Below are 15,025 nucleotides of genomic sequence, written 5' to 3' on the forward strand. Positions count from 1 at the left end.
TTTGCAGCTTCCATTTTGTCCCATAAAGGAATGTGAATTTGTTTTTCTTACAAAAGCCTTTCAGTTCACCTCTTAAGTTTAAACCAAAGAATATCGTTAGGCCTGGCCTTTTTAACCCGGGGAGTGAATGAAGTAGCCAAGATACAGACCCTGAGGTTTAATATCTGTTAATAGATTTCAGGAAAACAGAGACCATTTCCTTAAGCAGTGCTGCAATTTTTGCATTGATATATAGCTGCAATTTGGGCCCGAGTGTAATAGGAAGTAAGATCTAATCCTTTTAATGTTCTCTGTAATAGCGGAGGAACAGCACCGAGCCTCCGGACGCCCGCCCCAACATATGGTGGGTTCCCAATGATGGGGTGCTAGTCACTGCCTACTTCATCCATGCGTTCCTCCCAAGGAGACATAGGAAGAGGACTGCTCCTTCAGACTCCAGGGAGGGGCACGTTCTTTTAAAACACAGGGTTTCTAAAGAAATACTACATCATTCGTCACCCTGCCTCCTTACTGTCACCCTGCCTCCTTACTCCTTAGGTAACTGAGGGCGTAAGAGCAGAAACAGGCACTAACATACACCTTACCCGCGCGGCCTCCCTTCTGGAAGCAGCTGCTTATCGTCTCAAACTGACTTGTTCTTAGGACGAGAAGAATTCTTGCCAGTTGGGGTTTTTGGCTGAATCTTGGCTGGATGGGTGTTCTCGTGCAAGTCTTTCTCTGGAAATGGTCATTTAAAAGACAAATTTTCATTTATCCCAAGGAAAAGCCAAAGAACAGGAAAGGAACCAGATTTGTCGAGAGCCCACTATGTGAGGGGTTTTCACAAATGCTTTCTCATTTTAGTTCGTACAACAGCTCAATAAAAGAAATCATTATTGTGCCCATTTTATAAACAATGAAACTGAGATTGATAAAGTTGAATAACTTGACCACGGTCACAGAGTTCCTAAGGAACCCAAAGTCATTTGGTTACAAAATGACTGCTTCCTCGCCACCACCAGGCATCCTCCAGGTATCTGCCAGTTCTGCCTGCGGTGTTCAAATACTGAGAGACTGTTTACAAAATAACAGTCTCCCAGCCCCTGAGAAGGGAGGACCCCACCTCACTTGGCGAAGATCAGAACCAGCCTCCTGTAGCGTTTGTGTGCGTGTTTCCCCCGCCACACTTTGCAAAGATCAGAACCCCTGTTGGAAGCTTCAAAAAACAGGCTTCCACAAACCAGTTATTCCCAGGAGACTAGTGGAAGGGTAAATAAAATGTATTCTGTAGCCCTGGAAATCCCTGACAAGAGCTCTAAAATCTTCTCCTTGAATCAAATTTTGAATTAGTAGGGGGGAGATTATTGAATTCGGGGCTTTGAGATACCAAGTCTGGGACAAATAAATAATCTTGCTCAGCCTCAGTTTCTCTGTAGTTAAAATAAGGGGTGTCACGGGGTTATGGGGGGATGTGATGTACACAGAACACCCCATGCAGGGTTGGGGGATAGTTAATAGACAGTCATGATTGTTGACAGCCATCCCACCGTAGAAGTCTTCCACTGGCACTGGGGAACCAGCGTCTTGCAGGGGCTGCAAGGGCTTTTATAGGTACCCCTCAAAAAGATTTTAAAATGAGTGGCTGTGTGTGAAAATTGATCACCAAGTGGAAAGGAGTTCTAGAGCGGCAGAGGCCAGTAATAAAGGAGACCCAGTAAGATCTCCATCCCTCACATTCTCTGTACCCCTGGAATTCAGGGCCTGTAGCTAGCGCCCCCCTCTGGGGAAGAATGTTAAGTCAATAAAAAGGAAAAGATGAACTTGGCAGAAAAGGAAGCTAGTGTTTTCTCTACTCAGAAATATAAAAGGAATCTCATAAGGTACTCAACCCCGAGTTTAGTGTAAACTATCACCCCGAGGCCCCAGTGCAAGATGAATAAGGTGGCAAGAGGTCTGGCCACACGGAGGGCCCAGACCCTTGCGTCCCCCTCAGCTCGTTGGTACCAGTGCTCCCCTTGACCCCGACTGGTGTTAGTTCCATTTGAAAGATCAGGAAACTGAGGCACAGAGAGAAGTGACTTACCTGACCCTTTCAGTTCCTTAAGTTAGAACGTCATTTCTACCACAGGGCTCTCCACACTGCTGAGTGTGACATGAAAACCTCTGCTAGGCACTGAGCTTTCTGGTGTCTGTTTGAAGACTTTTTCTGACTCTTTCCAGGGCCTTGTCATCCAATAGTAGAGCTTGACAAAAATAAAACTGACACGGTTAGCACGTAGAAATGTGCCCTACTTTAAGACAACATTATAAAAAGCCTCACTTGGATACAGGTACGTGAAGGAGTTACATGTTGGCACTTCAGAGAGATTGTTTAAGCAAGTATTAATGAATGGTTCTGTTATCTTGCAAATTTCCTCTGATGTGCTTAAAATCTGACCTAATTTGCCCAACTTGGATTTGCATACAACTCTTCAGGGACCCATGCATTGTGAAGAAAGGGGCCCCTGTACCATCAGTTCCTCCCCCTTGGCAAAGCTTATAGCAAAGCTGCCATGGTCTTAACTTCTCATTGCCTGGTGATGGGTAGGCGAGGACCAGAGAGGCAGAAGGAAGAGGGCAGGGGGTCGGGGAAGGATATTGCCCAAGTGGTAGAGCACATGCTTAGCAAGCATGAGGTCCTGGGTTCAATCCCCAGTACCTCCTCTAAAAAATTAATAAACCTGATTACCTCCCCCTGCCAAAAAAAAAAAGACAGAGGAGCATGAGGAGCCAATCACAGGCTAATGAAATTCTGACAGATAGAAAGCGGAATGGATTTGCATCCTCCCACTGGGCCATAAGAACAGGCCAGATTAGTCCTGCTGATGTCCAGGTCTATCCACAGTCTCTCCATTTCTTTACCTAAGTAATGGAGAATGGCTTGGTGTCCATCCACTGTTGCCACTGGCAGTTCCTCCAGTTGGCCCTGTTTCAGGGAAATGAAGAAAGGCAGTTTGTTGCAGGGGCTGGGAGAAGACACTCTGGTTGGTGAGGAGGGTCTCAAAAACACGTGGGCAGCCTTTTTGGGCAGAGGATGCTGGGAACACGAGTTCCCCCCGGCCAAGACCAGCCCCTACCTGGAAGCCGCAAAGAGGCAGCAGCTTGTGCAGGGTTTTGAGTTTATTAAATCAAGCTGCCTTGGAGGTTTAATGAGGTTTCAATGCAAAGTCCTTGGGGGTTTCTCTGTGGGGTAACAAGCAGCAGAGCCAGAGAGCGCTAAGGGTGAGTGCTGTGGCATCCGGGCCTGGGCCAGCCTTGTCAGCAGTGATCCGCTAATGCAGTCCCCCCAACCCTTACCCCATCCCAGGCCTGTCATTAAAACCAAGAAAACAGACTCACAGACACAGAAAACAAACTTAGGGTTACCAAAGGGGAAAGGGTGGGGAGGGACAAAACAGGAGTTGGGGATTAACAGAGTCACACTACATGAAACAGATAAACAACAAGGACCTACTGTATATAACACAGGGAACTGTATTTAGTATCTTGTAATAACCCATCATGGAAAAGAATCTGAAAAAGAATAGGTGTGTATGCGTCATTGAATCACTTTGCCGTACACTAGAAACTGACACAGCCTTGTAAATCAACTACACTTCAATTTACAAGAAACCCAAGGAAGCCCGCCCTCCTTCATTAACCCTCCCCCTCCCAGGCTGCCCCCTGCGGGCCCCTCAGCACGGAGGCTGTGCTATGGAGAGAACGTAGCCATTCTTACTCTGTCGATCATGGATGGACTTCTGGGGTCCATGAACCCCCCCGAAATGTGGGTGTGAGTTTGTAGGGTAAGTGTATTTTTAGGGACAGAGGGTCTATATCAGTCAAATTCTTAGCAGGACCGTCCGTAATTTTAAAAAGTCAAACTCAGGGCTGGCCCTAGAAAGAATACTTCAGGCATCAGGAGACCTCAGCAAAGGCACCTTAGAGTTGTCACCACCTGCTTCCAGAGGTTACTTCCCGCTTCTCATGGAAGGTGATTGGCACCGCAGTCTGGCCTTGGGGAACGCTGTTTTTTTCCCAAAGCAATCAATTTTGTATCAATGACCCATCCATTGTTTTCCCAGAGTACAGATGAAACATTTTTCCCCCAACAAGCCAGAATCACCTGGGAATGTTTCATTTTAACAATGCCAGTGACCGGGCCACACCCACTAATCTGATTTAATCTAGGATGGGGCACCTCAGGTGAACTTAATGTGCAGCCAGGCCTGATAACCTTTGAGCTGAGGGATAACGGCAGGTGCACGAGCCCAGAGTAACACGAACTGAATTAAGGATGCCCGTTTTCATCTCATCTGCCTTTTGTGATGACTGGTAGTTGCCTGAAATGATCTACTGGGAAGATTTTAAAACCAGTTCCCAGCTCAGGATGAGAAGTATTCTGATCCAGTCTTAATACCGTAAGAGGGAAGATCAGATCTGGGAAGAACAAGACCCATATTGGCTCTGTTTCTTTAACTTTCGCCTTTGTGTTCTGTGGCTTTTACTGTGACAAGTTAATCACGAAAGAGATGCTGCCTATAAACTTAAATTATACATAACGGCCCATCTCTGGGAACCCTGCCTCCCAGGTAATGAACATTAAGCTAAAATACCTTTGTGGAGCTCACAGGAAACACCCTGACCAGGCCTGCCTGTGAAGGATGGCAGGGAAAAAGAAATGAACACCTCCCCTCTGGAGGCTGACCAGAACCAGGAAATGCTTTACTTCCTCCCCTTTTAGTATAAAAGAAGCCTGGATTCTAAGTCGGGGAAGATGATTCTTTGGGACACTAGGCCACCATCTTCTCGGTCTGCTGGCTTTCTAAATAAAGTCACTATTCCTTGCCCTGACAACTCATCCCTTGATTTATTGGCCTGTCATACAGTGAGCTGTGTGAGCTTGGCCTGGGTAACAATATCGAGGGGAAGGGAAGGTGTCAGTGTATGTGCAGATATTTCCCACCTTAAACCATATACACGTGTATTTACATACACATGTGCACATATACATGTGTCCGCATACATCATTTGTATATGTGTGTACCAGGAATGTCTCCCTTCAGGGAAGACTCGGACTCTCAGTGGATGATGGTGATAATGACAGTACCAGCTGTCGTTTATCTTGTTTTTTACCGTGTGCCCGGCACTGCTGTAAATGCTTCTCAGGTAGTCAGTGAGTCAGCCTTCACAGCAATCTGATAAGGATATTATGAACCCCATTTTGCAGAAGGGGAAGCTAAGGCCCAGAGGGCTTAAATAACTTGCACAGGTTTGTGCAGTAAGGAAGAGGCCACGCTGAGAGCCCAACCACCGCGTACAACCCCACAAGCCCTGCAGTCCTGTAGGAAGAGATACGCACACACCACGGGGACAGGGGACCAGCCGTCAGAGCCCGACCAGTTAACTGTCCTCTTCCCTCCCTCAGGCTTCATCCCCCCACCCCTCATCTTCGGGGCCGGCATCGACTCCACCTGCCTGTTCTGGAGCACGTTCTGCGGGGAGCAGGGCGCCTGCGTCCTCTACGACAACGTGGCCTACAGATACCTTTACGTCAGCATCGCCATTGCGCTCAAGTCCGTCGCCTTCATCCTCTACACCACCACGTGGCAGTGCCTGAGGAAAAACTATAAACGATACATCAAAAACCACGAGGGCGGGCTGAGCACCAGTGAGTTCTTTGCCTCTACTCTGACCCTAGACAATCTGGGGAGGGACCCTGTGCCCGCAAACCAGACACATAGGACAAAATTTATCTATAACCTTGAAGATCATGAGTGGTGTGAAAACATGGAGTCCGTTTTATAGTGACTGAAGGAGGGTTGAACTCTGTATTAGTAATCAAAGGGTCATTTTTCCTAGAAAAAAGAAAAAAGGTTTAAAAAAAAAAAAAAAAAACCTCAGTACACACGGAGACACACCCACATGTACACATACCACCTTTGTCCTTTTCCTCAAAATCAGAGCCAGACAGGATTCAGAATAAGGAGAGCGTGGGATCACATGTTTGATGTGCGACCTCCTGGGGCTCAGAGTCTCCTCTTTGAAGGCACTTCATGGTTTTTCAGGATACCGACAGCTGCAAGCAACAGGCACTGCCAAATTCAGGGAACAGTTGTGGCCAGCTTGGAGGACGGATATTCTGGATATACATACACATACAAAACAAATATTTTTTAAAAATGTCTACTAAAAAAATACAAGTTGACAACATTGCCAGGATAAGCACTAGTGACACAGCCCGTGCCACCCTCCCCGTCCACATGGCGGGTGGAGAGGCACGCCAGTCGGAGGAGTGGAGGTCCGCTCCTCTCTGACTTTTGCAATATGGGTCGCTGTGTAGACGACTCACCCAGTCTACATGTGGTTTAAGGCCCCAGAGTTCTCTCAGCGATGCTAAAGGGTGATCCATGCTGGAGTCTGTAATTGGCACCTCTCACCAGCTCCATTTCCATTTCTCAAGACTGAGGGCCCCAGGGGGAGCCGGGCGTGGGGAGGCCAGCACCTCCCCTTCCCCGCGGCACCTCTCAGCGGTGGGCGCCCCCCTACCCCCAGCCCCGCAGAGTGACCTCAGGAAGCAGTGGGCCTCGCCTGGCTATGACTGACTTCGCTCAGAGCCGGTGAAACCCAACACAGTCCAAGTCATTTGCTGACATTTGCCAAACATTTTGCCATTTTTAAGGGGAAAAAATGCAATGCATATGAATTTCAAACTGTTGTATGTATAATCCTCTAATACTATTTTTAACTACTTCTAAAATCTGTGTTAACCCTTCAGTCACTAACACAGTTCTCTAGACCGAATTTATTATGCTGGTTGCTTTTACTTTTCTCCTTTTTTTAATGCACCAAAAATATAATGTGATTCAAGGGATGCAATTAATCTATTGTAATTTTTTAATCATTTTACCCTCATTCGGATATTCTGCGAAAACAACACAAACATACAGCATGTGACAAGAAGAAAAAACAAGTGCTTGAAAAAGAGGGTGTATATGCAGCCTGCCTTTAAAAGAATCACATTTGAGACAACAGGGGATAACGTGATGAATTGCAAATTTGCCTTCTCGATTTATTCTCCATGATTCAGTGATCACTGTCATGGGAAGCCCTTGCCTATTTCTGCTTCAGATGCCAAGAGGCACTCCTTTGTGGAGGAGACATGCCTAGCTGTGGGTTGTGTGTATGGGTGCAGGGCTTCTGGGGAGAGGAGCCAGAGAGAACGGTTCCCTGGCGCAAGCTCCGAGCGGACCTGTGGTGTCTGTCTGGAGCACTGAACAGACCCCCAAGCCTGTGGAAGCCACTGCACGCCAGTGCCTGAAAATGCCAGTCATGTTTTCAGGGTCAGTGTTGAACCTAGAGGGCTCTGTGTGTGTATTGAAAGCAGCTGAACTTCAAACAGCCAGAAGTGAACCTATCGTTTGGGGTAAGAATCATTGGGGAACCGCTCGCCGCCTTCAGGCAGCCTGATGAGGCCGTTTGTAGAAGGGGCCGGGCTTATGCGAGAGCGCATGCGCAAACACACACACACACACACACAGGGCCCAGTTAACTCACCTTTCACGCGACTGCAGGGACCTTGGTCCGGGCCACTCCTGGCCCTGGAAGGACCCCCAACGGTGGTTTGGTTGGTTGGTTTGCTTTTTCACCTCGGACACCTATTTGCAGTTCATCCAGAAGGCGACCAAAGAATCGGGAAAGAACAGAGTCAGGGGAGAGGGGGGGATTGTGCCAGATTTTTAACACACACTGTAAATGAGGCAGTTTGAGTGGCAGCCCCAAACTAGAGAAAGTACCACGGAGCAAGGATGCCCAAAAGAGACTTTTGGGTGGTGGCGCGGGGCCACTGTGATCAGCTGCTGGGGCTGCCTCTGGAACAACTCACCTGTTTTGCTTGAGTCTGTCCTTGGTCCTGAAAATAGGGGTATTCATCAATATGTTAACTAGTTAAAGGCGGGATGGCTCCCATCCAATTCATAAACTGTGTATGCGCTGCTGCTCCTAAGGCTGTGAGTCCGTACTGTATAGGTGCTGGGTTGGTTTTCTTTTGAAAATGTATTGCTAGCAGATCACTGCCCTCTTGTATACTGTTGTGTAGCTCTCCAAACTCAGACCACACACATTGGGGTCCCAGGACCTCGTGTTTTGTGGGGCTATTTGCTTTTTTTTTTTTTTTTTTAAGGTTTTTGAAAACTCTTTGCATTTCAGAGATTTTTTCCTAGGATTTTAGGCTGAATAAGACGTTAGGATGACCAAGGAGAGCAACTCCAGGGCTCAGTTTTATCAAGAATTGGATCTAAATTTAAAGTCCCCTCTTGTAAGGTGGCTCTAACATGTGTGTTGTGACCGTTAAATTTTTAAATTTCTCATATACTACAGAACAGAAAACCTAGTTTGGCTTTAATTTTCCTTTTGCACTCCAAAGAACCATTGTACCTACACTGCTCAATCCTGCCCCTTGGTTATTCATTTGGTTTCAGGCAGGGTTTTGAATGGAAAGATTTCCTGGTGAGATCTCCATTGGACTTACTGAAAACAGAAATGCAAGGGACGGACATAAACCTAGAAAGTGAATGCTAACAAATTTTCTCTCCTCTCCACACACCCCTCCACCACCTTAGTTGAACGTGCCAAGGGATGCATGGAGAAGGCTCTCTTTGCTGCAACTTGTGACAGGTTTTTGTAACTCCTGCAAAGAGACAAAGAAGTTTTCTACCAATATTATTCCTGCATATGAAGTGAACACATTTTGTAAAAATATCTATCTCTGGGGGACAGGGTCTGCTGTCTTCCCCCCGCCGAGGCTGCTCTCTGGGCTGCCTTTGTTACGCCTCCACAAGGTGGGCTGTGAAGCTCTCGGGCACCCCGGGTCCACTCCACTCCAGGAGGTCCCAGCACGCAGGCCTTCCTCACAGCTAACGAAGGAGCCAGAGAGGCCTCTGCTCACGGGTTCCCTGAGGGGTTTGCTAGCAGTGCTTCACAGACAAAATAATAAAGGGAAACCAAGAGCTTCTAAGGCATCCCTTGACAGACTTCCTAATGTCTTCCGAGCAGGAGGAACATGCTTCTCTATAAAAAATTACTTCTATCTCGACACCTTCCAGTGGAATAGCTTCCCCTAGTGATTTGTAAAGTTCGGTTAAGTGGCATCTATGTTTTCAAATCCCTGATTCCACTTCCTCATCCCCAGTAACGACCTAGAGCATCCCGTCCTGCAGGGGTGGCGGGAGTTCCCACGCCTTCCCTGGTAGGAATCTCACAGCCTGAAGGTGACCCACAGAAACATTCCATGCATGGCAGCCTAGGATGACAGCCACACCACTCCTGAGGGGTTTTTTCAGGAAAAAGATTCTGCTGTGTGCTAGTGGATTATTTTCTACACTTTCGAAACAGGCCATTCATGAGGAACATGTGAGATAGATATATATATAGAGAGAGAGAGAGATACAACACTCACAGGGAAGCCCCCTGTGGAAGAGTAGCTGTTGGCTCCCCATGAGCCTGCAAGGCTGGGTTTCTTGCTGCCCACTCTTCAGGTCCCTGGAAATGTGGTTTCTTTTCTACCCGGTCAAATCCACCAGGCAGGCCCGTGTTCTAAGCCCTGCGTGGGAGTCCTGAGTGCACTCCTGAGCACTGTGAAGCAATAAAGCTCAACCGGTAGAAATCAGTGCAGCTGATCATACAGTCAAAAGCAGATGGAGAGGACGAGGTGAACTTCTGTCCGGTTTGGTGGATTTATGCTCTATTTTATTGTTTACTTGGTTTGGTTTAGATGAAGGGAGAAAACCAGGCGAGTGATTTTATTTAGTCCAACATCCAACAGACAGAATACTTGCTGTCTTGTGCTGTTCTTATCTGACTGTTTTGATGGTTTGGGAGAACTATAGATCTGTCCAGAAGCCAGGAGAGGGTACCAGACACAAAGTAGGGACTTGACTGCTCCACTGACCTCATGTCACTGTCCTCAGCTGCCTCCACTCAACCATGATCTGTGTTTCCCTTTAGGTGAGAATCCAGGTCAAGTTCCTAAGGGGTGCCACATTTTCCAAGAGAGAGTGAGAGGGAAATTAAATTCAGCCTGGAAATTAGGACACAGATAGAGTCCTTATCCTCCTCTCTCTGCCCTTCCTTCCTTATTCCCTCCTCAACTCAGTTCAAGTTCTTGAGTTCCAAACAGCTGTGAAGACCTAATCTCTGAGAGTGACCGGCCATAATGATAGTCTCTGGTCCTAGCCCCCTGGGGTATGATGGTTGCTCAAGAATCAGTCAGTAAAACAGAGGACTCTCTAAAAACAGAATATGCAAGGAAGATATTTTTGTTCACATGCCTCTTAGGGGGCCTGGTACCTAGGATCATGGTGGAATTTACACCATCTACACACAGCCACCCACCCACGCCTCCCTTTTCTCACACTTGTAGGTGGCCTCCGCGTGCTTGGTTATCATGGCAGGAAGGACATGAGTTAGAAAGCCTAAAATGGGAAATTCAGAAAAGCCCAGTTTCCCCGGCACCTTAGAAATCTGACTGCCGTGGAGACAGGGACAGAACTGCTTCTCAGAGACTGTCCACGTGGTAGCTCAATTTTCCTCTGCAGGATTAGTGCCATTTGGGAGAGGATCGTATGAGCTTGGTATTTTCCAAACATGTATTTCTATTCACTGCTTTATTAAAATTTTGACTATGTGCCAGGCCCTGAACCAGGTACAAAGGTGAGAAAGACATGGTTCCGTCCTCTAAGAACTCACAGGTTACTGAGCCAGACAGACCTGAACACAAACAAAAGCAACAGAATAGTCTTCCTTTTAAGAGGTGGGGTCTGTGTTGTCTGCGTGTGGGTGCAAGGAGGGCCAGTTCAGGGTGCTGGGAGGTCCTGCACCATGGCATCAAGAATCAGGAAGTCTTCCGAGAGCAGGTGGTCTAGAAACCACGAACTAAAGGGTAGTGGGTGTCTGCCAGGGAGCCAGGGGAATGGCCCCTCCATTGAGAGGACCCTCAGAGCAAGTGCAAACCTGTAAAGGGCCAGGTGGTAAACTTTTTAGACTTTGAAAGCCATAGAGTCTGTCGCCACTATTCCACTGTGTTGCCATAGCCGGAACCAGCCCTAGATGATGTGTAAACAAATGAGCGGGCCGTATGCCAATAAAGCTTTATTTACAAAGACAGGTGGTTGCTGGGTTTGGCCATGTGAGGGCTGTAGCATGCTGATCTCGGTTCTGGAGCTCAGCTGAGGGCTGAAGCAGCCCGACACACGGTCTGCTGGACCATGGCCATGGAGGCTGCTGTGTCATGGGCTGTCATCCCTTAGAAAGGCCTTTCAGACACAAGAACCTAATCCAGGTATCCCATGTTCCAAGAATGAGGTAAGTGCCCCATTATTGTCAGGGCTTAGAACTGAAGGCAGCATTATCTTTCTCCTGAGTAACGAGGGGAAATTGAACTATACAATCTCCCAGCTCTGACACTCACTCCCTAGTTCTACCAGAGTAATCATCCTCTTTCTCTTAAGTGATGGAAAGGGGCATAGGAGGGGCAAATATAGGAAAGAGACAAAAAAAAAAAAAAAAAAGTGAATCCAGATCATAGTATTTCAAATTTCTCCCCTCCTTCCCACCAACACAAAACACTATAAAGCTAGTAGATGTTCCAGGGAGAATCATATGAATACTAACTAATAATAACGGTTATCAGGCACTTATTATGAACCAGCTTATTCCATGTATTCACTCATTTAATCTCAACCATAGTCCTATGGGGCAAGAAAGGTTGTTACGCTTCAGTCGGCAGAAGAGGAAAATGAGGCTGAGAAAGCCTCCAGAACTGGCTCAAGGTCAAACACAGGTCTGTGAATCCAAAGCTTGTGTTCTTAGTCCTGCAGGGACTCCCCCTCCTACTGGGCAAGGAATGATGGACCCCTCCCCGCCTGTAGGCACTGCCTAAGCAGAAGACCCCGACTCAAATGGGCTCTGGGGCCCCTCACTCTCTCCCGTGCCCCCTAATGTAACAACCAGGACATCACAACGGCTGTCTTCTGGGGACATCCATTCTTCCTGTGTTATTCCTGGTCTTAACCACAGAGCCCAGCGATCAATTTATATGGGGTGTTCCACCAGCAGCAGGCAGGTGAGAGGAAGCAGGAGACTCCTCTGCTCTAAAGCATTCTAAAATGCACTTTCCAAGGGCCGAGATGCCAGGGAGGCAGTCCTCAGTGCTGCTCATCCACTCCTCGCGGGGAGACCCCTGTGGTCCCCAGCACCAGCCTCAGCAGCTTGCCTCCAGCCCAGAGCCTCAGACACACCAGTGCTGGTCACTGATTGGATACGTCCTGCTCTATTATCAGATACTAGACTTTTTAGGAACAGAGAGTTTCTAGACATTTCTATTTTTGTATTAATGACTCAGGCCAACAATTGGTAACTGATAATTAGCACAAATTTTCTGTAAGGTCAGGTGATTATGTTCTCTTAACTAAGAGCAGATGGAACAACACAGTAGATTTTCTGGAGGTTTAATATCCCATAGGTTGAGGTTTTACCTTCCCATTAAATCCCAGAAAATAATGCTTTTTTTTCTTAAATTCATGCTAACGTAATAGAAGGTAACACTCATAGAGATGTGTTGTCAAGACTGTTGGATTTTACAATCTAAAGCCATAAAATGAAGTGGAAGGATGCAGTGTAGGAACTTTAATGACAAGAGGAACCCAGCCGACACATAAGTTACGCTCTAGCCCAGCTCCTTAGAGGAGGAAGGGGTCTGGGAAGCTCCTATTTATGAAGACCTTGCTGCCCCACGTGCAGGTGCTCTGAGGTATGATCCCAGGTAATGCTCTTAGCAGCTTCTCCCACCAGCTCTAGGTGGTAAGTATAATTGTTTCCACTTTACAGATCAGAAAACTGAGGCTCAGTAACCCAAAGCTTCCCAAGGTCACACAGCTAGTTAGAAAGTCACCGCGAGACAATGCCAGGTCTGTCTGACTCCTGAACCCGTGCTCTTTCCACGACACCACACAAGCCACCATAGTGAGAACACAGATCTGGCTTCTTAGAAAGCATCAGTGAGGCCAGCAGGACATCTGCTGTTGGGAAAACCCCCACAGAAGTCCAGATTCCCACAGAGAAACAAGCCAAGAGCCGGAGGTGGAAACCTCTGCCAAGTTCTGCCGACAAGCACAGAAATCTACAATGAGGCTTTTTTTTTTTCTTTTCTTTTTTTTTTTTTTTTTTACTGTAATAAACACTGGAGAACTTGAAAAACACCCCTCCTTTCTGTCACCTTAGCCACATCAGAAGTTCAGCAGCCCCTCACCATCCTCTACCTTTATTCGTTCTCCGTATGAGAACCAGCCCCAACTCTCACTCCTATTCCACCTTCCCCAACTCCCTGCCCCCACAGCTTCTAACAGAACCCCTGAGACTGCAGGCGCTGGAGCCGTGTGAAAGTCGAAGGATGCTCCAAGTTGCCCAGAACATATGGGCTGCTGCTTCTATGAGCCAGATCTCAGCTGCAAAACCCAGTGTAGGAAATCCAGCCACTACTTCAACAGAGACTGCAGTGACAGTGTCCTGGAACACAGGCCTGTCACTGGTGAGTTAGATAAGATGAAGATAACTTGATGACTGGGGTTACACCTTATTCGTCCCCACAGAAGAAACATACGCATGGGTGTTAGTATAGAGACGTAGAGAGAGGTGTTTCTCAGAGAGATTTGGCCTCCAAGGTCTTTGGGCTTGGGGGTCTAGTTCCTTGGGGTGACACAGAGCAAAACCCAGCATTTGACTGACACGGCTTCCTGCTCTCGTCCATCCCACTGGAACGCCAAGATGCTATTATATAAGCCTTAAGAAAAAAAAAAGGAGGAAAACCAGAAAAGACCGATCTCTTTTTCCTCTTGGCTCTCTTCCCCCCCTCCCCCTTTAGGCACAGAGTACCAAGACATTGAGACTGAGAAAACCTGCCCCGAGTCACAGTCACCTTCAGAAGACTCCTTTGTGAGAAGCTGAGGGCCTGGCCCCCTTCCTCTTCCTGCAGAGAACAGCCCACCACCGCCCACAGACCTCGCGGGCCTGACTTAGCGTGCTCTGCCCTGCCCGCGAACCCAAGGGTCCCTGTGTGGACTGTCCAGCCAGTGTGTGGTCCTTTGAGGCCCCAAGCACAGGCCTGTGATGAGGACCAAGGAGGTGGCTGTGGCCAGGAATCCGCCAGACCCCTGGAGTAGGCATTTTTCCTGGATCACTAAAAATATTGACCTGGTGTGCAAATTTCCTACTGCCCATCCCTCCTTTGGCTCCTGTGGGGATGGCCTGCTGACACGCTTTAGAAAACCCCCTCTTCAGAATAATTCTCTGACTGAGGGCTCCAACAGTTCTTCCGAAAGCAGCCAAGGCTGGATTTTAATAAAAGGGGGTAAAAATGACCCAGTTTCTCAGAATAGAGGTGGGGTGGGGGGAGAAAAGCACATACTCAATAGATTTTGAGTGTGGTATTCTGTATTTTTGCAGCTTATATTTTCCAGATGAGCAGTTTAGAAATAATGTGATGTAAAGTACCTACTGTACGTTTGCTGAAAATTATATTAAAAGCACTATTTTAATTCTTCCTCCGTCTCGCACTGTAATCTCTGCTATCTTTCTCTCTTGGATCTTCGGGCAGAACAAGTCTAAGAGACACTTTTGGGGAGTGTTTCTGGCTGTGTGTGTTCTATATTCGTGGGCTTTGAATTGTTCAAAAGAGCATGGTCTTTGGAGCCAAAACAGACCTGGGTTCAAATTCTCACCCCAGCACTTGCTACTGGTGTGGCGTCAAGGAAGCCATCTGACTCCTCTGAGCCCCAGTTTCCTCCTCTGTAAAATGGGAATATTGTCACCTGCTTTACCTGCAGTGATGACTTAAATGAGATCCCGTGTGACGGCAACAAACACAGTGTGGAGCACAGCATGGACACTGAGAAATGGTAACTGTTCATTGCTCCCCAGGTTCTGGCTGGAATTAGATGCCCCACAGCACTGGTACAGGTCCCACTGATGCATT

General features: G+C 47.5%; 1 protein-coding gene across 2 annotated transcripts in view; it reads left to right on the plus strand.

Annotated features, from left to right (window-relative positions):
* Nucleotides 1-14,593, plus strand: part of LOC102507840 (solute carrier organic anion transporter family member 3A1) — a 59,646-nt gene extending 45,053 nt beyond the window's left edge. The window contains exons 7-8 of one of the 2 annotated variants that reach the window (XM_032469105.1): nucleotides 5,426-5,668; nucleotides 13,916-14,593. In XM_032469105.1, coding sequence (XP_032324996.1) covers nucleotides 5,426-5,668; nucleotides 13,916-13,998 — 326 coding nt within the window. In that variant the 3' untranslated portion in view covers nucleotides 13,999-14,593. Of the gene's footprint in view, nucleotides 1-5,425; nucleotides 6,872-13,915 lie in introns of those variants that run through there. The other variant, XM_032469104.1, reaches the window with a different exon arrangement.
* The last annotated feature ends 432 nt before the right edge of the window (nucleotides 14,594-15,025 follow it).

This window comes from Camelus ferus, chromosome 27 (assembly GCF_009834535.1).
Source record: "Camelus ferus isolate YT-003-E chromosome 27, BCGSAC_Cfer_1.0, whole genome shotgun sequence".
Lineage (NCBI taxonomy): Eukaryota > Metazoa > Chordata > Mammalia > Artiodactyla > Camelidae > Camelus > Camelus ferus.